Raw genomic sequence first — 20,554 nt, 5'->3', positions numbered from 1 at the left:
TTTCATACAGAAAAGGCATTCACTAGAGATTCCCTGGCCTTGGGAGATAGCTCAGTAGGTAGTGTTTGCTGTGCACAAGGACCTGAACTTAGATCCCCAGTGATCTGCAACAATCAAGGCAAGGCGGCACATGCCTTTAGTCCCAGCACTCAGGAGGCAGAGGCAGGTGGATCTCTATGAGTTCAAAGCCAGCCTTATCTACAAGAGCTAGTTCCAGGACAGACTCTAAAACTACAGCGAAACCCTGTCTCGAAAAACCAAAAAAACTTTGAGACCAGCCTGGTCTACAGAGCTAGTTCCAGGACAGGCTCCAAAGCCACAGAGAAACCCTGTCTCAAAAAACCAAAAATAAAAAAAAAAAAAAAAAAAGTAAAGAATAATTATAAAAGACACCTGAGGCTGACTCTGGCTTCCATGCACACATAAACACATGTATACACTTGTAATGTGCAGGCATACTCACATATACACATATGAGCGCGCACACCACACACACACACACACACACACACCAATCTGACTTGCTGAAAGGATAGTGGAATGGATGCTTATGATTTAAAAGTCTGTGGTGCGGGAAGTGGAACCCAGGGTCTTGTGCATGCTAGACAGTGCTTTACCATCGAGCTCCATTTTCAGCTCCGTCCAGTTTTGTGTGTTTGATTCTGGCTTATTGATTATTTAATGGGCATTTTTTGTTTTGTGTCTATTTTTTTTTTTTGGAACAGGATCTCTCTACTGCCCAGTTTGGCCTTGAATTTCTGGGCTCAACTGTAGCCTCCCTAGTAGCCAAGACTACAGGTGTGTCCAACCAAGCCCCAGTGGAGAGAAACTAGGGGCCTGTGGAGGAGCTCAAATCCTATCTGAGGGCAGTGCTGCTTGCCTAAAACTATTTTCTAATAAATTAATTCAAAGACCTTCCAGAATTCAATTTATGTAGCTTTCTGACACCTTACTAGGTTTAAGCAATCCTCGTGCCTCAGCTCAGCTTCCCAGATAGCATAGTGCGCCCCCCCCCCCTCCAGGGTCTTACTCTGGAGCCAGTTTGAGTTGGAATGCTACTGCTTCAGCCTCCCAAGAACAGGAAATACAAGTATGCACCACTACACTCAGCTTCTCCTTTCGTGTGTGAGTGTGTGTGTGTGTGTGCAGGCTGGAGGTAGATACAGGGTATCTTCTTCAACCGTTCTTCACTTTATTTTTTGAGACGGTCTGTTATAGAACCCAGCACTCACTGATGTGTCTGGCCTGGCTGAGCAGCAAGCCCCAGGGATCCTCCAGTCCTTGTCTCAGAGTTGGGGTCACAGATGGATGCTGATGCAGCGAGCATATGTCCATACAACGCTAAGCAGAATCTGACAAGACAGCAACGAAATCTGAAGGCAAAGTTGCCAAGCCTTTTATCCCATTTTAGCCACCCATCGGACACCGTAGGCTCTAGTGAAGGGTAGGCATTTTAGCAAGGACAGCCTGCAGCTTGTAGGAAGTAATCCAGGTAACTATACCCCGCAAACATCAGAGGTGTGATCTGCAGAGAAGCTACCAGGCAGCTGATAATGTCCCTCGACTGGGTGACCTCCAAAATGAATCATTCTGAAGTCAACAAAGAACAAATGCTTGTGATTTTTGCTCTGGCAGGTTGCCTGGCATCTGGGTTTCTGGATCTTACAAGGGGAGTTCTGTTGATTGAGGCTTTTCTTTGGCAACAGCTCCTCCTGTCTTTTTCATAAGTGTAGCCATCTCAAACCCTACTGTCTGTACTTGGTATGTCCCTAAGGGGTTCCAGTTCTGGGAACATTCCAGCCTTGTGGCTCACCTGTTGTTGATGACAAGCTTTTGAAACCATGCTTTGAACAGGTAAGAGAGCCCAGGGGTTTTAGTTTGTTTGTTTGTTGCAGTTTTGTTTTTCAGAGCAGGGTTTCTCTGTATAGCCCTGGTTGTCCTAGAACTTGCTTGGTAGACCAGACTGGCCTTAAACTCATAGAGATTTGCCTGCAGCTGCCTCCTGAGTGCTGGGACTAAAGGCATTCCCCATCATGCCTGGCAAGGGTATGTCTTTTGTCCCCTTGTGGTGATCCTACTGTGGTAGAGAAATCTGTGACATAAAGTCCTGTTCAGTCCCAGCACTGACAGCCACCACTTGTGCATATATCCCACATGTCTGCTTGCATTGGCGTATAGTCCCCTGCCCCATTTAATCTTCCTCCATCATCGCCATGAAGTTAGGGGCCCCAGCACAGCAACATGTTGCTCGGAGCATATTTGGAGATGGGTATGTATGTGGCCCAAGCCAAATGGAGTAGCAGGTTTCAAAGCTGTTCCATTTGCCTGCCTCAGAGTCGTTCATCTTTCTTCACCCTCGTCAGCCCAGTAGGCAAGAAATCGGACTTCCACTGGGCACTGGTGATGCCCGCCTTCAATGTGAGCACTCGGGAGATAATACAGGTCTACCACTGTGAGTTAGAGGCTAGCTGGATTACATTGTGTTTCACAAGAGTATCCAGGTGTAGTGGCAAACATCTGTAATCCCAGGGTGGCCTCAAACTTGCAATCCCCCTGCCTCAATTTTCATTTTAAAGAAATTTTTCCTGGAAGCCTAATTCACCCTGCGTCATTCCGTTTAAGCATTGACAGCACAGTTGACAATGTAATTTCCTAGGTCCTGGCTTTTTAAGGAAATGCCATAAGTAGACCAAACTAGGTGATTCCTAGGGTCTCTCCCACATCTGCATGGCTTTCCTGATTTGAATCACCCACCAGAGAAGATTCTGGATTATCTATCTATCTGGCTAACTCAGAGCAGGTTCTAGGGGACTGGCTGCAGGTAGGTGAGTGTTTTACCTTCCTCGATTGGGAACTTCCCCAGCTACAAAAGCCAGCTTTTCTACACGTGTTCCATGCATACTTCTCGATGCTTTTGCTGCCAAGCCAGGAAGGCTGCCCTGTGTCGAGGGTGATTAGCTCTGCCTGCAGCACCAGTGTTTTTACGAGTGTTCATTTCTAAGAGTAGCACTAACACTCTGAGGTTGATCTGGTTCTGTTTACTCCCCTCAACCCTGTTCAGCCACTTATATCTCCTGTTGCACAAACATAACAAATTTAGGGTCCTGCACTCTGCTTCCTCAGCTTTGTTTCCAAGGCCCAACCCAAATGGCTCAATTCCATCACCTCCCTGTCTCAGCTAATTGGAAACCTCCAACTCCTCCGTGGTTGTTTCCTCTCCTTGTGAGCTCTTGATCCAGTCCATAATCACATCGTGGTACTTAGTGTTTGTTTCCCTTTAAAAAGTCAAGACCCACATGCAATGCAATTCTCTACCACATGCCCTTCGAGCAGGGCCACCCAATTTTTTTTTTTTTCCTGAATCAGTCTTCCTTACAGTCCTACTGCTCCAGCCTTCCAGAATGCTCAGGGGGCTTCATCCCTGCTGCCCCCCCATCCTTGGACCACGCCCCTGAGCCTGCTCATTGGCCATTTGCTTCCCATCATGATGTTGCCTGTCACGGAGCCATAGTGCCTTTCTCTGGGTCCTCATCATCCATTCCTGTCAGCAGTTGCCTCCTGTGTGACACGGTCTGTGGTTTAAAGGAAGACTGATTTGCGTGTGCATGTGGCTATGTCTGAGAGTGGTGCCCACGGAGGCCAGAGTGTGTGGTCCTCTCGCAGCTGGAGTTCCAGGCCACCCAAGGTGGGTGCTTTGTTTCAAACCTCAATCTTCGCAAGAACAGCAAGTTCTCTTCCAGCCTCCTACAGGCAAGTTTTTAAAATTCACAAAGCCCTCTGTAAAATAGATTATCTCTGTTATCCCCACCTTACAGATACGGAATCTCAAGTTCAGCAAGGTTGAATGTTGCCCTTGGTACACACAGCTAGAACTGTTGGGTTTAGAATTTAAATGCATCACAACTCTCATAAACTGACCTTGGCAGGAACCCTGGTCAGAGGCTGTGGCCCAGAAAGACCTGGAGATAACCAAAAATCACTCATCAATTTAAAATGCAAAAGACAGACATTGGCCCGAGACAGGGACTGGGGCAAGACTCCTAGAACAAGGTTTTTTCCTGGCCAGGACCACAGTGCTTCCCCACTATATGTGATTTAAAAATGGAGGGGATTGAAGAGATGGCTCAACAATTGCTCTCCCAGAAGATCTGGGTTCAATTCTCAGCACTCACTTGGCAGCTCGCAACCATTTGTAACTACAGTTACAGGGGTCCAATGCTTCCTTGGGCACCACAACACCCATCCATATTAAATAAAAACAAGAGACTGTAACTAATGGCTTAAAGGCAACATCTATCAGGCTTATGTGTTGAAACCAGAATTCTTTGGAAGTTAATGAAAAACTCCAAATAGTGGAGTCTTCAGGTGTTTGCATGGGGCTTGGACACACTCTCACTACCAAGATCAGAAAGTCAAAAAAGTGCAAAAGCAGGTCTCATGAGCAATTTCCATTTATTTGCTGATAACTGTAGTCAAACACACTTCAAACACAGCCGAAGCTAGAGTCTGTTCGTAGGATGGAGCCATTGCTTGCCAATATACGGGTGGTCCATGAAGAGTATCTTCAAATTCATCCTCAGGCTGAGGCCCAGCTCCAGGTGAGCAGCTGATAGGTGGAACCGTTCCCTCTTCAGGGGCAAGGGCTTATTCCTTGTTCTCATAATTGTGCTTTATGTGTTTCCACAGCTTCTGCATTTAAAACACAACAGTTGATTATAACCTTTGCCCTCACACTTTAAAACCTACTTTCATTGTCTGAAGAATATTGAGAAATCAGTGTCAAACTCTGATTAAAATTGTACAGTAGAGCCGGGCGGTGGCGCACACCTTTAATTCTAGCACTTGGGAGGCAGAGGCAGGCGGACCTCTGAATTCAAAGCTAGTCAGACCTACACAGAGAAACCCTGTCTCGAAAAACCAAAACCAAAATGAAAAGCAAAACATTCAACTCTCATTAACCATAGTAAGTAAGTGGAAAGAGGAAATCGGACTTCTACATGAAATTAAGGTAGATTGAAAGAATGGTCCCAAACCAGAGCCACAAGATGTCTGGGCTCAGCACATTTCACTGAGCCACTTTTTATTTCCTTAGACCTAAGCTGGCTACGGTTCTCCCTCCTAAAAGCATGGAAATGGGTGGGTTATAACAACGTACTTAAAAAAGATACCTTTTTGCTATCTGTGAACATTCACAATCAATGGAAATACTTACAAAGGTTGAAGCGGCAACACTTTTGTATGGGCAAGAAGCTACCCATGCCACAGGCAACATGGCAACTAGTGGACTGGGCCTTTCTGGGTTGTAGATCACAGAGCCTTGAATTGAAAACCAGTTGCTGGGTGGTGGTGAGGCACAGTTTTAATCCAAGCACTTGGGAGGCAGAGGCAGGTAGATCTCTGTGAGGTCGAGGCTACAGAGTGAGTTCCAGGACAGCCAGGGCTACACAGAGAAACCCTGTCTCAAAAGAAAAGCAAATGAAAGAGCTGGAGAGATGGCTCAGTGGTTAAGAATACCGGCTGCTGGCCGGGCGGTGGTGGCGCACGCCTTTAATCCCAGCACTCGGGAGGCAGTGGCAGGCAGATCTCTGGGAGTTCGAGGCCAGCATGGTCTACAAGAGCTAGTTCCAGGACAGGCACCAAAGCTACAGAGAAACCCTGTCTCGAAAAACCAAAAAAATAAAAAATAAAAAAATAAAAACAAGAATACCGGCTGCTCTTTCAGAGTTCAGGATCAGTTCCCAGCACCCATACTGTGGCTCACAACCATCTCCATCTGTAACTGCAGTCCCAGAGGATCCAACACCCTCTTCTGACCTCCCTCTGGAGGGGTGAGAGCGAGAGCGAGAGCGAGGGGGAAGCGGGGGAGAGAACAGGAACCGGTGCAGAGTGGAGAACAGACTGGCCATCTGGCCCAGGCCTTTCCCAGTACAGCCACGGCCTCATGACATAAAATACCCACAAGTACCTGGAACGGTTAAGTGAAAAAGGACTTGCCATTTCCTACTTTATGTCCCCATGTTCTCTAAGACACACGGTGGATGCTATCTTTCAGTGGTATCCTAACGGTGGCATCTCATCTGTATCCCAGAAGGCAATTACTACTATGATCTTTACTTAATGCCACCGTTAACTGGAAAGTTCCAGTATTCCCAGCCAGGACTTGAGATTTTATAGCCTCCACTTTTTAGTCAAAAAAAAAAAAAAAAAAAAAAAAAAAAAAAAAAAAAGTTGCCTGCATAGGAGGCCTTGGGAACTGAAACATACATCAATTTTTAAGCCACATAGTCTACGGAGACATACTTTTAACGACTGACCTGCTGCCCTTGACACCACCCATGGAGGCAGAGGTCGGGGTTCCAACTCACTTGTCACCGTAGTTCGGACCTTTAAAGTCTCAGGCATTAGCTTTTGCAAATGAGCATGTGGGGTGTGTGGCAGGACATACCGATACTCCCAACCCCTGCAATGTGGGGTCAGTGTGAGCCCTGGGACTCATACCAGGTCAAGCGACCTGAAAGTATAGTCTCAAGACAATGAACATACTTCACCGCGGTCCTGGTAAGGGAAGACTTGACTTTCGTCCTCCCTCCCTCCCAGTCACCCCTCAGGCGGGCCCAAGGTCAGGGTGGCCCAGTCCCTCACCCCCTCGTTGATGTGCTCGTAGACCGCATCTGCACCCTGATCGAAAGCGCGCTCGAAGACAAGGGCGCCCACTGCGATGGTTAGGGCGAAGGTGGAAGTCCTGCGGAACAGCAGGGAGTACAGACGTGAAGCGATCGTCGGCGCCATGTTACCTCGCTACTGAATTGGCACCACTGAGCCTTCGTAGAGACTCTTCTCGCTACACCCGACGCGCACTGCTTTATGGGAAATGTAGTTCCTCCTCTGTAACTTGGCGTTGATGTTTTGGACTACACAGAAACTAATAGCTTGCAGAGGGTAGCAGATTCTTACGATGTTTATATTCACAGAGCTAAAGTTTGATAAAATTTATTTTCCAGTCTTTCTCGTCAATTATGTCTTACTATAGGAATATTTTGAACTACAACTCCCAAAAGCCCTTTGGCTTCCCATCTTTCCCCGCGCTATCTTGTCTTAGCGTTCAGTCTTCTCGTACACCTTATGGAGGACTACGAATCCCATCGAGCGGAGCGCGACCGGCGAACACAAGAGGAGGAGCCCGGAGCCGTCCAGCCACGGAACCAGGTATCTTTGGCCAGACGTCCCGGGCCGAGTTCTAGGCTGCTTCTCTACCCAGACTATTTAGCTCTTCGTTTTGAATCCTCGCTATCAGCATTTTCTGGCATAGAGAGTGGCTAGAGAGGCGAGGGGACCTGCACTTCCGTGGCTTCATCTCGCCCCTGAGTCTCGTCTTCTAGGAACCTAATCCAGGTGTAGGTTTGGAGGTGGCAAAAGTCAGGCCCTAGAAGTCTAACCCTTCAGCCACGCCTCAGGAGAAAAAGGTGGCTTTGCCTTTGCTTCCTGTCCTCCAGCTCGTAGGCTTTGAAGCCAAGAACGCTGGCCTCAAAGGCGGGCGACCTGGTTGTAAAAGGCACCGTACAAATGCTTTTCTGAGGACCCCCTCCCGGTCTTGAGCTGGTCCTCAGCAGATGAGTGGTCCCAGCTCGGGTTATTGTGTGTGGGTAATGGAGAGGCCCAGCGCTTCTAGAGACTAGGACTTTGTAGAAGAGAGAGCTGAGTGCTTGGACAGGTTGGTGGTGCTCTTTAAGCCTAGGTAGCCACTTAACTGAGGACTGGCTATGTAGTAACAGGGTAGTAACAGGGTAAATTGGATAATGTTTGTGTGAAGTTTTAGAGGCAGTCGCAGTGCCGGGGTGCTTGACAAAGTGTGGAGTGGATCTGAATAGGTGGCCTGAGGTCTGTTCTTGTCTCGCCATGTAACCCGTGGTAAGGAGTCACTTCTTTTTTTCCTAATTGCACTAGGGAGTCACTGAAGGGCTTTAAACAGGAATGTGACAAGATCTAATTTACATTTTAATGTAATCTTTCTGGCTTCTTGGTAGAAAATAGACTGAAGAGGGGAAGTTATAGAGGAAGGTGATTTAGAGTAGAGTGGACTAGAATAATCTTTAGATTTGAGTTGCATTTTGGGAGGTGGGGTAGACCGAGCAAGTTAGCAAATGTGTCTAAAAAAGAGGAGTTAAAAGTCGGGCTCCACTGTGCAGGCCTTTAGTTCAAGCACTCCAGAGAGGCAGGTGGGTCTTTGAGTTCAAGGCCAGCCAGGGCTACATAGACAAATCCCATCCTGAAACACCCCCTCCCCTCCAAAAAGAAGAATTAACATCTAGGGTAAATCAAAGTTTGACCTCAGGGACTAAATGGTTTTTGTTTGACTGTTTTGAGACAAATTTTAACACTCGATCTGACTGGCCTGGAACCAGCTATATAGACTAGCCTGACTCTGTCTCTGGAAAGCTGAGATTATAGACCTGCACTACCATGCCTGGCCTGTAAACTGTATGTGCGTTGAAAGATTTATTTATTTATTTATTTTTAAGATTTTATTTATTTATTATGTATACAACATTCTGCCTCCGTGTATGCCTACAGGCCAGAAGAGGGTGCCAGATCTCATTACAGATGGTTGTGAGCCACCATGTGGTTGCTGGGAATTGAACTCAGGTCCTCTGGAAGAACAGTCAATGCTTTTAACCACTGAGCCATCACTCCAGCCCCAGAAAGATTTATTTTTTGTTATGGTAAACTATGCATATGTGTAAGGTGGGTGGAGGGGTCAGTATGTGCTCCTGGGTGGCAGTGCCCACAGAATCCAGGAGAAGGTATTGGATCCCCTATGATTCTGGAGTTAGAGGTGGCTTGTGAGCTATCCTATGTGGGTGCCAGGTACCAAACTTGGGTCCTCTGTTAGAGCGGTACTTGCTTTTTTTTCTGTTTGTTTGGTTTTTTTTTTTTTTTTTTTTTTTTTTTTGAGACAGGGTTTCTCTGTAGCTTTGGAGCCTGTCCTGGAACTCCCTTTGTAGACCAGGCTGGCCTCGAACTCACAGAGATCCATCTGCCTCTGCCTCCCGAGTGCTGGGATTAAAGGTGTGCGCCACCACCGCCCGGCTCAGTACATGCTTTTAACGTGCTCTCCAGCTCTATAAACCATGTTTCATATGAGCAGTCTCTTAGATATGAAGTGGAAGCATCTAGGGCCAATGGGGCTGTGATTCTGGCCTGGGACTGGGATAGAGCCTGAAGGCTGACCAGGACTATAGTCCCAACACTTGGGAGGTGGAGGCAGGAGGAGCAGAAGTTCAAAGTTATCTTTGGCTGCACGGCGTTGAGCTGCAGGGACTGCATTATAGACTCTTAGATTAAACCAAGGACTGATCTCTGGCATAGCTCTCCTGACCCTTGTGACCTTGGTTAGTCCTGCCTATCTACCTACTTTCTGTAAACTGTAGAGAGCAACAGTAAAGTCTGGTTAGGAACTAGAAGGGAAAGTAGATGACCCTGAAGTTGAGCTCCTTTCGGTGTGGATATTGTTGCAAAGCATCCTGGTAATTAATGTCTGGCAGGAAGTTGTGAGCCTGCAGGGAAAGACTACTTAGGGTTTGCTGATCACCTGCAGGAGACCTACAGCACACCTGGCTGAGTACAAGTTCAGAGGACAGGGAACCACTTTTACGAGGGATGAGTACGATGGGTACAAGGAGTTAAAAGTGTGGCTTGTTTTATTTGATTTAATTTTTCTTAGCGTCATTTTTTGGGGGGTTCTCTATTTTCGGATATTTTTATTAAAAACACATGTTAATCTTATAATTGAAAAAAAAACTTTTACAAAAAATTCTACTAGAAAAACTAAAAGAAGTGGCAGACATGCCCCTTCCTGCCCATAGTCTGGCTATCTTGGGGAGAGACTGCTGATAGCAGCCATGCCTGTTTGTGTCGTGGGCTGGATTTTGGAAGACTTACAATATAATCCTCCTGCCAGGCATCTGATATCATATTTATTGGCTTACTTCCCACTTTCTCTTCTAAAAGGTTCAGTGCGGCTGGCTTTATGTGGAGCTTTGATCCATTTGGACTTGAGTTTTGTGCATGGTGATAGATACGGGTCTATTTTCATTCTTCTACATGTTGATATCCAGTTATGCCAGCACCACTTGTTAAATATGCTTTCTTTTTTCCATTTGATATTTTTTGCTTCTTTATCAAAGATCAGGTGTTTGAAGATGTGTGGATTGATATCCGGGTCTTCTATTTGGTTCCGTTGGTCCTCCTGACTGTTCGTATGCCAATCCTAGTGTCATTTTTAAACAGTTATTATTTTTATCTTACATGTGTGAGTGTTCTGCCTGAATGCATATATGTTTGTGCTCCACATTTGTGCTTTGGATCCCCAGAATGGGATCATGGATAGTTGTGAGGTACCGTGTGGGAACTGGAGACTGAATCCAGGTCTTCTGCAAGAGAAACAAGTGCTTTAACCACTGAGCCATCAGTCAAGCCACCTCCTTCTCATTATTATTACTATTACTATTATTTATTATTATGAGAGACAGGGTTTCTCTGTGTAGCGTCCTGGAACTCACTCTATAGACCAAGCTGGCTTTAAACTTCAGAAATCTGCCTGCCTCTGCCTCCTGAGTCCTGGGATTGAAGACATGTGCCACCATGTCCAGCCTTAATTTTATTTTCATGTTTTAGGGGACTGGAGAGATGGCTCAGTGGTTAAGAGCACTGGTTGCTCTTCCAGAGGACTTGGGCTCAGTTCTCAACATCCACATCCACATGGCTGTCTGTATCCTCAGTTCCAGGCAACCTGTAAAACATTAGTTTTTTTATTTTTTTATTTTTATTTTTTTAGTAACATGTTTAAATGCTGGGCATGGTGGCACATCCCTTTAATCCCAGTAATTAGGAGGTAGAGGAGGCAGATCCCTGTAAACTTGAGGCTAGTTTGAGCAATATAGCAAGTTCTAGGCCAACCAGGACTACATAGTAAGACCCTGTCTTAATTTTTAGCTGCCTGGTCTATAAAGAAAGTTCCAGGACAGCAAGATCTACACAGAGAAACTCTGTCTTGGAAAAAAAAAATCTTTTCAATACAGGTTTCCTCTGGAGCTCACTCTGTAGACCAGGCTGGTCTGTATTCAGAGATCTGCCTACCTCTACCTCCCAAATGTTGGGATTAAAGATGTGTGCCACCACCGCCCAGCAAAAAAAAAAAAATTTTTAAGTTTTTTTTTTTTTTGGTTTTTCGATACAGGGTTTCTCTGGTTTTTGGAGCCTATCCTGGCTGTCCTGGAACTAGCTCTTGAAGACTAGGCTGGTCTCGAACTCCTAGAGATCCGCCTGCCTCTGCCTCCCAAGTACTGGGATTAAAGGCGTGCGCCACCACCGCCCGGCTTTTTTAAAAGTTTTTCAATGTAATTGTTGAGCCAGGCATAGTGGTGCTTACCTGTAATCCCAGCAGTCTGGGAGAAGAAGGCAGAACTATTGAAAATTCGAGACCAGCCCTAGGCTATAAAGTGAGACTGTCTCAGTGGGTGAAAAAAATCTTCAGTGCTCTACACAAAAACTTGGGGAAATAAGAAAAACGACCTTGACGTTTTTTGATTAATGTTTGAACTCAGCTTGAACAAACTGAATTCCTCTAGACACTCAGCCCTACTTTCATTTTAATTACATTCCCTTGAACATGTAACTCCATTCATAATTTTAATATATTTGATTTTCTTTTTAGTACTTGGGATGCATAACCTAACAAGCTCAATTTCCCCAAGGATACTTAGTTACTAGCAAATTTAATTAATTAAGTTTATACTGAATTTAGATTTCTTACAAACAATTCAGTAGTTTTTAGAATTGCTTGTGCTAGGGATGGACTTCATAAACACATTTCCACATAAACTCATTATGTACTCTGGCCCTTTCCTATTATTCCCAAACATTCCCACACATAGTTTTGCTTCTACTTTCGTATCTTATATGCATTTATGAATTTTATGTATCTGTATAAAATCTAGGATCTACAGACAGAATATGATAATTGTTTTTCTGAATCTGACTCACTTCCCTTAATATGATGTTCTCCAGTTCATCCATTTTCCGTAAATGACACGATTTTGTTCCTTATGGTTAGGTGAAATTCCATTGTATATATGTCCCATTTCCATAATCATTTGTCTGTTGATGGACACCTAGGCTGTGTCTATAAACATGTGCGGGTGTCTGTGCTGTGTTGATCTGAGGCCTTCAGGTATTACCCAAGAGTGGCCTGGCTGAGTGTATGCTAACTGTATGCTCGCTTTCTGAGGAGCCGTTGTACTGATTTCCACCGTGGTGCTGACAAACACCACACACCAGCAGCTCACGGGAAGGGTCCGCTCCCGAAGTACCCTCGCCAGCATTTGTCTTCCCCTGTTCTGAAGGGGTGAGATGGAGCTGGGAAGCATTTCTGTTGTTTTGAGAAAGGGTCTCTTCTCTGTGGGGGCGAGCTGACCTGGAACTCCCTGTGTAGACCAAACTGGCCTTGAACTCACAGTGACCCATCCACCTTGCTCAGCCTCCCTGGAATCAAAAGCATGCATCACCACACCCAGCTTACTATTTTTTAATTGAATTTTTTATATACTATGTATGTGTATATATAGTGTTGTTTTGTTTTTTGAGACAGGGTTTCTCTGTGTAGCTCTGGCTGTTCTTTCTCTCTTTCTAGTTCAGTTCTTTTTAAAAACTTAGAACAGTGACAACAAATTACAGACTCTGAAGCTGGGGATTTGTCGTGATATTTCACTTATATTTTAATAAATAAAGCTTGCCTGAAGTTCAGAGAGTAAAACAGCTGCACTGGTCAGCCTCACAGACCAGGCAGTGGTGACACACACCTTTAATCCCAGTAGCCACACTAGTTTGCCATAGAAACCGGGTGACAGTGGTGCACGCCTTTAATCCCAGCCCTAGAGAGAATTATAAAATGGGAGGAGACAGCTCTCAATCTCAGTCTTATTCTGAGATTCCTGGAAGCAGGATCACCATTTTTGGACTGAGGCAGAGGTAAGAGCCAGTGGCTGGCTGCTTTGTTTTTCTGGTCTTCAGGTTGAACTCAATATCTGTCTCTGGGTTTTTACTAATCGTGCTACAGCGGTTAACTCAGTTGGTGGAGTGCTGACTTAATATAAAGGTCTTGGGTTTGATCTTCAGCATGCTGTAACCTAGGAGTGAGTGAAACACACTTAACTAAGTAATTCCAGCACTAGGAAGGTGGGGGGGCACTCAGAAGTTCAAGGTCATTCTCGACTGTGTAAAGGTTGAAACCAGTTTGAGCTACCTAAGACCATGCCTTAACTCAACACAACACGTGTGCTCACACACACAACACACACACACTAGGCTCTATCCCTCACACCATATAAGAATATAAGGAAAGAGGAGGTGGACCCTAAAATGACATTTTTTAGCACCTAGATTATTCTAACACAGTCGGAGTTTCTAATCATTCACTGCTAATCTCTCAACCTAAAGCCATAAATCTAATATCAATTACTGATGTAGTCTTGTATATCTGATATTTCAACCCTAGATTTTAAATCAGAATCAGTCAGATACTTAGTTTATCAATTTTTTTATTTTAATGCTAAGAGTGCTTTCAAAATGGGCTATGGTGGCGCACGCCTTTAATCCCTGCACTGGAGAAGCAGAGGCAGGCAGATCTATGTGAGTTCGAGGCCAGCCAGAGCTAAACAGAGAAACACTGTCTTTTTTAAAAAAAAAAAAAAAAAAAAAAAAAGAAGAGTATACTTTTAAATACCCCATTACACAGGTGTGTGTGTGTATGTTGTGTTTTGAGACATGGTCTGGCTGTGTAGCCCAGGCTGGCCTGTGAAGTTGAGACACTCCTACCTCAAGTATCTGAATGCCGTGCTATAAAGAGATAGTTGTGCTCTGTGTCAGTTCAGGGCACTTCAGTGAGCTGGTGTTCATGCCAGTCTCATTGCTGGCTGGAACTCAAGTCCAGCAGCCTGTGTTAGTCAGAATGTTCCCATCGAGGCTGCCTTTCGGGTGTGGGATGAAGTTTATTCCTCTGGGTTCTTTTCTTGGGGGGGGAGGGGGAATCTAGACTGATTGCTTAAAATACAGATCTCTAGGTCACTTTCCAAATCTGCTAAGTCAGAATTTTGAGACTTGGCCCAGGACACATTTTTGGTAATAAACCCGAAGCCACACTGTTCTGGCCAGGTGCTTTCCTGTTGCACCCCATTTTGCCCCAGGAGGTTAGTTCTGTCTTTCATTCTTTGTGTGTGTGTGTGTGTGCGCGTGTGTGTGTGTGCGCGCGCGCGTGTACATGTGCACATGTGGTGTATGTATGAGTGCATGGCAAGGTACAGCTATGAAGGCCAGAGGACAGCTTTGGAGTCCATGTCTCTCTCTCTTAGTGTGGGTTCTGGTGATTTGAAGTATGGTCATGGTCATCAGGCTTTTTTTATTTTATTTTATTTTATTTATTTATTTATTTTGGTTTTTCGAGACAGGGTTTCTCTGTAGCTTTTTGGTTCCTGCCCTGGAACTAGCTCTTGTAGACCAGGCTGGCCTCGAACTCACAGAGATCCGCTGCCTCTGCCTCCCAAGTGCTGGGATTAAAGGCATGTGCCACCACCACCTGGCTGAGACTTCACTTTCAGCAGGGTTCTCATGTAGGAGCCGCAGCCACGTTGAATAGGGCTGATTTTAGGAGGGCTGCTATGATGCACGATGCAGGCCAGCAGCATCAGGGACATTGGCTACAAGTGAGGACATGAGGTCTGGCTTGATGACAGGAAGGAGGAGGAGGCAGACATGGTTTGGAGTCCAGTATTTAGTTCAGGAGGCTCCTTCAGACTATTTTTGTCTCTCCTATTTGGAAACTCTGGCCTCCTGAGACCTGTAACCATCTGATGAGAAACTGTCTGCAGCTTGTGGGCTGGCACCCAGAACCAGGTGCAGCCCACCTCACGTGGGGTTGCTAGGCCGGGTCTGCTTAGAACCAGGGTCTCCTTGGTGCTCACTCAGTGGGAACTGAAGGAAATACTTATTCTGTCCTTTTCAACTTCCACCCAGGTTGATTTATCCAGGTGAACAAAGTCCTTGGAACCATCCTGGCAGTCTGCTAAGGGGGAAAGAGTAAAATTTATCCTTTTCTGACAGATTTAACCCAGAGTCTCAAATGTTCCAAGTAAATGCTCTACTACTGAGCCACATCTCAGTTCATACTTACAAGTTTTAAAAGAATATTTGTGTATGTGTGTATATGAATGTTTCGTCTTCGTGTGTGTGTGTGTGTGTGTGTGGTGCCAGTGGAGGTCAAAAGAGGACATTGAATCCTCTGGACCTGTAGATAGGGATTGAGTCTCTCACAATATGTGGGGGCTGAGGACTGGACACTGGTCCTCTGTAAGAGCATTGAGCGCTGTCAACCACTGAGCCTTCTCTCCACTCCCTTTGGGGGCAGGGTCTCACTATGTAACCATGACTGGCCTAGAAAGTGCAATGTAGACCAGTCTGGGCTCAAACTCACAAAGGTCTGCCTGTATCTTCAGTGTGCTGGGAATAAAAGCATGAGACACCAGTCTCTTCAGTCCCCACTTTTTGAAGGGAATATTTTTGGTTTTATAGGTTTTCAAACAATCTACATTAAATATAGAACTTATTATAAGAATAACAAAATGCAAAGTGAAATAAAGTACATGTAATTCCTGAGCCAGGAATAGCCACAGTAAATGCTCTATGTCACTTCTAGTCTTTATGTTCTTTATATGTGTAGTGGAGGAAGATTTATTTTCTTAAAGATTTATTTAGCTGGGTGGTGGTGGTGCACGCCTTTAATCACAGCACTCAGGAGGCAGAGGCAGGTGGATCTTTGTGAGTTCCAGGCCAGCCTGGTCTACAAGAGCTAGTTCCAAGACAGCTAGGACTGTTTTGCAGAGAAACCCTGTCTCGAAAAACAAACAACAACAACAACAAAAAAAGTTTATTTAGCTGAGTGGTGGTGGCACACACCTTTAATCCTAATACTCAGGAGACAGGACAGGATCTCTGAGATCAAGGCCAGCCTGGTCTACAGAGTGAGTTACAGAACAGCCAGAGCTATACAGAGAAACCCTGTCTCAAAACAAAATACACAAAACAGAGAAGCAAAAGATTTATTTTTATGTACATTGCTGTTTCGCCTGCATGTATGTCTGTGTGAGGGTGTCAGATCCCCTGGAACTGGAGTTGTAGACAGTTGTGAGCTGCTATGTAGGTGCTGGGAATTGAACCTGGGTACTCTGGATGAACAGCCAATGTTCTTAACTGCTAAGCCATCCCTCCAGCTTGGAGGAAGATTCTTTTGCTTTGAGAAATGGTATTCTGTTGTGTATGGTTGTAATGATAAACCATTTTCCACTTAAAATTAAGAGCAGCTGTTCAAGAATTTCCTTTTACTTTACTTGTACTTTTGCTGTTTGTGTGTTTGAAACAAGGTTGTGTGTGTGTCCCAGACTGGCCACAAATTCATTTTGTAGCCAAGACCAGCTTTAAACTCCTGATCCTCTTGTCTCATCTACTATGGCTGGGACTACTTGCATGACTCACCACACTTAGCCTTTCTAGGGCTTTTTTGTCTAAAGTGATCTTGCTGTTGCTCAGTCTGGCCTTTAATCCTGGGATCAAGTGACTCTCTTACCTCCAGTCACCTGCCAAGTAGTTTAGTGACTGTGGTACCAGCCTTTAACTGTGACTCACATTCTGTTCCTGCTCTCCCAACAGTGCTCTCTGTGTGGACTGTCTGCGGACCGAAATGAGGGTTGTGATAGAACTAACACATCAGGCTTTGTGGACTATGCTGTTGAGCTCCCACCCCAACCCACATGGAACTCTGAGCAGCTTGCCTGGCATGTAGCTAGCAGTGGGTACCACCAGCTGCTCTTGGTGTTGCACAGTTAGATTTTAGTGTTTGCAGTCACAAAATATGCCTGGGAAGCCAGATGTGGCTCACACCTTCAATCCCAGCACTCAGGCAGAGGCTAGCAGATCTCCGTGAGTTCCAGGCCAGCCAGGGCTACATTGTGAAAAGCCTGTTTCAAAACAAAAACTGCCTACACTCCTATGACCAAAAGTGCCTCAGAGTTCAGATTTTTAACCTGAAAGGATGAGTTCAACTTTCTGACCATCATGAAGTTTCAAATTTTGAGCATTTTTGGGTTTTCACATTAGGTCATTCAACTGTGTCCTATGACTTTGTGACCTTCTGTGTCTTTATTGGAGGAGTTCCCTGTCCCAATGGGGTTCTGGGGCACAAAGCTTGACACTTGGCAGTGGCAGATCTGTCTGCCAGCCCTAGCACATACCTAGTGGTCCTTGTGAGAGCAGACACTGGGTTTTCTGGTGAACAAATGGGTGTATGGGGAATACGGTGCCTTAGAGTTGTGTGTGGGGGAGGAGGGGCTCCGATGACGCAGCTCAGAAATGTGTGTACCTGTGACGATCACAGATTGTTAAATGCTTTTTGTTGTTGGTTTGGTATGGGTTTTTTTTGTTTTTAAGACCAGGCTGGCCTGTAATTCTCTATGTAGACCAGACTGGCCTTGAATTTACAGATCCACTTGCCTCTACCCCCCAGTACTGGGATTAAAGGTGTGCACTACAGCACCCAGCTGTTAGATGGTCTCTAAAATTCATGTATTCCACTCTATTGTCTTTGATGCATAATAAATCACCCCCCCCCTCAAAAAACAAAACTTGGTGACTTAAATCAATATTTTTGTTTTGTTTTGTTTTGTATTTTGAGACAAGGTCTTACACTGTTTGGCCTTGAACTCACTAAGTAGACTAGATTGACTTTGAACTCCCCGTGATCCACCTGCCTTTGTCACCAGGACGTGCTGCCAACAAGCATTTATTATTTTATTATCATCTCATGTTATTTTTGAGGGTCAGGAATTTGGTCGGGGCTTAACTGGATGATTCTAGTCAGACTGTCAGCCAGAGTATAGTCATCTGAGATTGGCCTGGGTTGGAAGGAGGCACTTAGGAGTGGGGAAGTGGGGTGTCAGGGTCTCAGCCCCTGACCATGTGGGCTTTACCGTCAACACTGTTGACTCTGTGGTAGCTAGACACCCACAGACTGAGTGACTGACTAGAGAGAGAGCCAAGTTGAGTTGTAACTTGCCCTTGGAAGTAGCATGTCTCTTCTTGGTCATATAGATCAACCCTGACACAGCTTGAGAAGGAACTGTACTAGTTGGAAAGCCAGGAGGAAGAATCACTGGGTGTAGGGGCTGGCCGCTCCTTCCACAGTGGGTACCATTGCTGTGCCGAGTGACCAGCATATGTGAAGGGTCAGAAGTGTCTTGGAAATCGTGTCATCGGCCCACCTCCCAGATGAAGTACAGAGGGAAATTTATAGCCGTGGGCAATAGGGACTTGAGTTCAGACCTGGGCCAAGGGCTTGCAGGTGCTTCTCAATTGGTGCTTCATTTTGGACTAACCAATGGGCTGCTGTGGCCTGTTTCTGATGCCCAGTATCCTATGTGTTCCAGCATTTGGTATTTTAAGTACAGTTTCTATGGAAGGTGTGTAACCACCTTAAGTTAGGAACTTGGTACTTAGGAAGAACTCTGTTTCAGGGGTCGGTCCACGCAGCCCCTGCTCTCCACTTCAGCATCATCTACCACCCTAGACTGTTGCTCTGAGGACTTGGGAGCAGCACCTGCTTAGATCCTGGCCCTGACCCAGACTACCCAATTGGTAGGCCCCTAACAGCCTTAACTTGCTGAGAACGAGGTGATGCAGTTCATCCAGAGTGGCTAGCAGGCAAGCAGGGCTGAGGACTGGACGAGACAGTGTTTGCAGTGCAGCCTTGCAGCACCTCTAAGTGCTCCTATATACAAGGCCCACCTGCATTTCCTTGGCACTTCCTTTGAAGCAAGGTCCGGAGCAGGCAGCTTTGGACCCCCACCACAGACCAGTTCTGATGCCATCAATTCCCAGCGGCAAACATGGCACTGGGACCCTGCTGTGCTATTCGTGGGCATGTGATAAAGCTGTGCTTTACTGTTTACCTGGCTTCCGATGGTGACATAATTAGAAGAAACGGCAGGTGAGTGTGAGGGCAGCGTGTGGGGAGCACAAGTCCAGGGTGATTACAGCCACGTTCCAGCCCCTGGTCAGGCCAAGCTGTGGCTTATTTTAGCCCTGTGCCAAAGATGCACACAGTGGGAGGAACAATTCTGATGAAGTGCAAATGTCTGCCCTGCTGTAGCCTCAGGGGCAGTGGGAGAGGGCTTCATAAGCTCTAGAGCCCTGCTCCGGGATGCTTTGGCATGGCTCAATATTACTAGCCTTTAGGATAAGACCGTGTTATCACGAGCGATAATTGTTGCCGTTATTGTTAACTCTGCAGCTGTGAGCAGGTGAGGTGTACCGAGGAACTGCTCCTCCTGTCACACCTCAAAAGGACCTCTGTGGCCGGGCGGTGGTGGCGCACGCCTTTAATCCCAGCACTTGGGAGGCAGAGGCAGGTGGATCTCTGTGAGTTCGAGACCAGCCTGGTCTACAGAGCTAGTTCCAGGACAGGCTCCAAAACCACAGAGAAACCCTGTCTCGAAAAACAAAACAAAACAAAACAAAAAACAAAAAGGACCTCTGTGAAGGTGAACTAAGAATGAAATGGAGGCGGCCAGTGGTGGCCCACACTTTAATCCCAGCACTCGGGAGGCAGAGACAGGTGGATCTCAGAATTCGAGGCCAACCTGGTCTGCAAGAGTTGGTTCCAGGACAACCAGGGCAAACACAGAGAAACACAGAAAAACCAAAAAAAGAGGGTGGGGGTCTGGGGATCTGTAGCTCAGTGAAGGGCACTTGCCGAGTGTACACAAGGCTCCATTCAATCTCCAAACTGGAGAGGTGGCTCAGCCATTAAGAGTACTAACTGCTCTTCCACAGGACCCAGGTTAAGTTCCTAGCATCTGCATGAGGGCTCAAAGGCATCTATAACTCCAATTCCAGCACCCTCTTCTGGCCTCTGTGTGCACTGCACATGTGTGATACATACACACGTATGCAGACAAAGCACTCATACAGGTAAGAATAAATTTTAAAAGACGTTTCTAAAGAATGAAAGTGAGACACAAGCATGCGTGAGTCAAAGCTGGAGCTGTTTCCCTTACCCCCTCCCCTGTCTCTTTTCTTCCCTCTTGTACCTCTATGGTAGAGAGTGCTCATTGAGCCTGTAAGGTCATCAGGTGCAGTGAGACAGCCAGGACAGGGTAAGTTCCATGGGCAGCAGCTACACAGCAGAACAGCTCTGCAAGAGTCAGGTGTCCTGTATGAGAGGCCTGCTTGGCTTTTCCAAAAAGGGCCTGGGAGGAAATGGCATCCAGCAAGGTGGAGGGAGGGCTTGGCTCTACAAGCCACTCATTTATTCTGCAGGCAGTGTGTTCCTGGCAGTTGGTGGGCTAGACAGAGTTCTTTGCCCTTGAGCCTGTGTTCTGGAAGGGGAAGGAGACCCACAAGAGAATAAGTCTTCATGCGAAGTGGGATCTCAGGGTCCTGAGGCATTGTCTGA

At 46.0% G+C, this 20,554-nt stretch overlaps 2 protein-coding genes across 3 annotated transcripts in view; one reads left to right on the top strand and one right to left on the bottom strand.

The window, feature by feature from the left end:
* Window positions 1-4,433: 4,433 nt before the first annotated feature.
* On the bottom strand, window positions 4,434-6,815 carry LOC130875523 (cytochrome b-c1 complex subunit 9). Its single transcript, XM_057771468.1, has 2 exons — window positions 6,643-6,815; window positions 4,434-4,689 (listed from the first exon to the last, which is right to left on the bottom strand). Exons 1-2 carry the CDS (start codon window positions 6,787-6,789, stop codon window positions 4,645-4,647), a joined length of 192 nt encoding a protein of 63 aa, XP_057627451.1. The 5' UTR covers window positions 6,790-6,815; the 3' UTR covers window positions 4,434-4,644.
* Window positions 6,816-7,089: 274 nt separating this feature from the next.
* Zmat5 (zinc finger matrin-type 5) overlaps window positions 7,090-20,554 on the top strand; it is a 31,532-nt gene continuing 18,067 nt past the window's right edge. The window contains exon 1 of one of the 2 annotated variants that reach the window (XM_057771466.1): window positions 7,090-7,206. The gene's annotated coding sequence lies outside the window, so the exon portion shown is untranslated. Of the gene's footprint in view, window positions 7,207-7,613; window positions 7,909-20,554 lie in introns of those variants that run through there. The other variant, XM_057771467.1, reaches the window with a different exon arrangement.

Source organism: Chionomys nivalis, chromosome 6, assembly GCF_950005125.1.
Source record: "Chionomys nivalis chromosome 6, mChiNiv1.1, whole genome shotgun sequence".
NCBI lineage: Eukaryota > Metazoa > Chordata > Mammalia > Rodentia > Cricetidae > Chionomys > Chionomys nivalis.
This window is presented reverse-complemented; position numbering and strand designations above follow the sequence as displayed.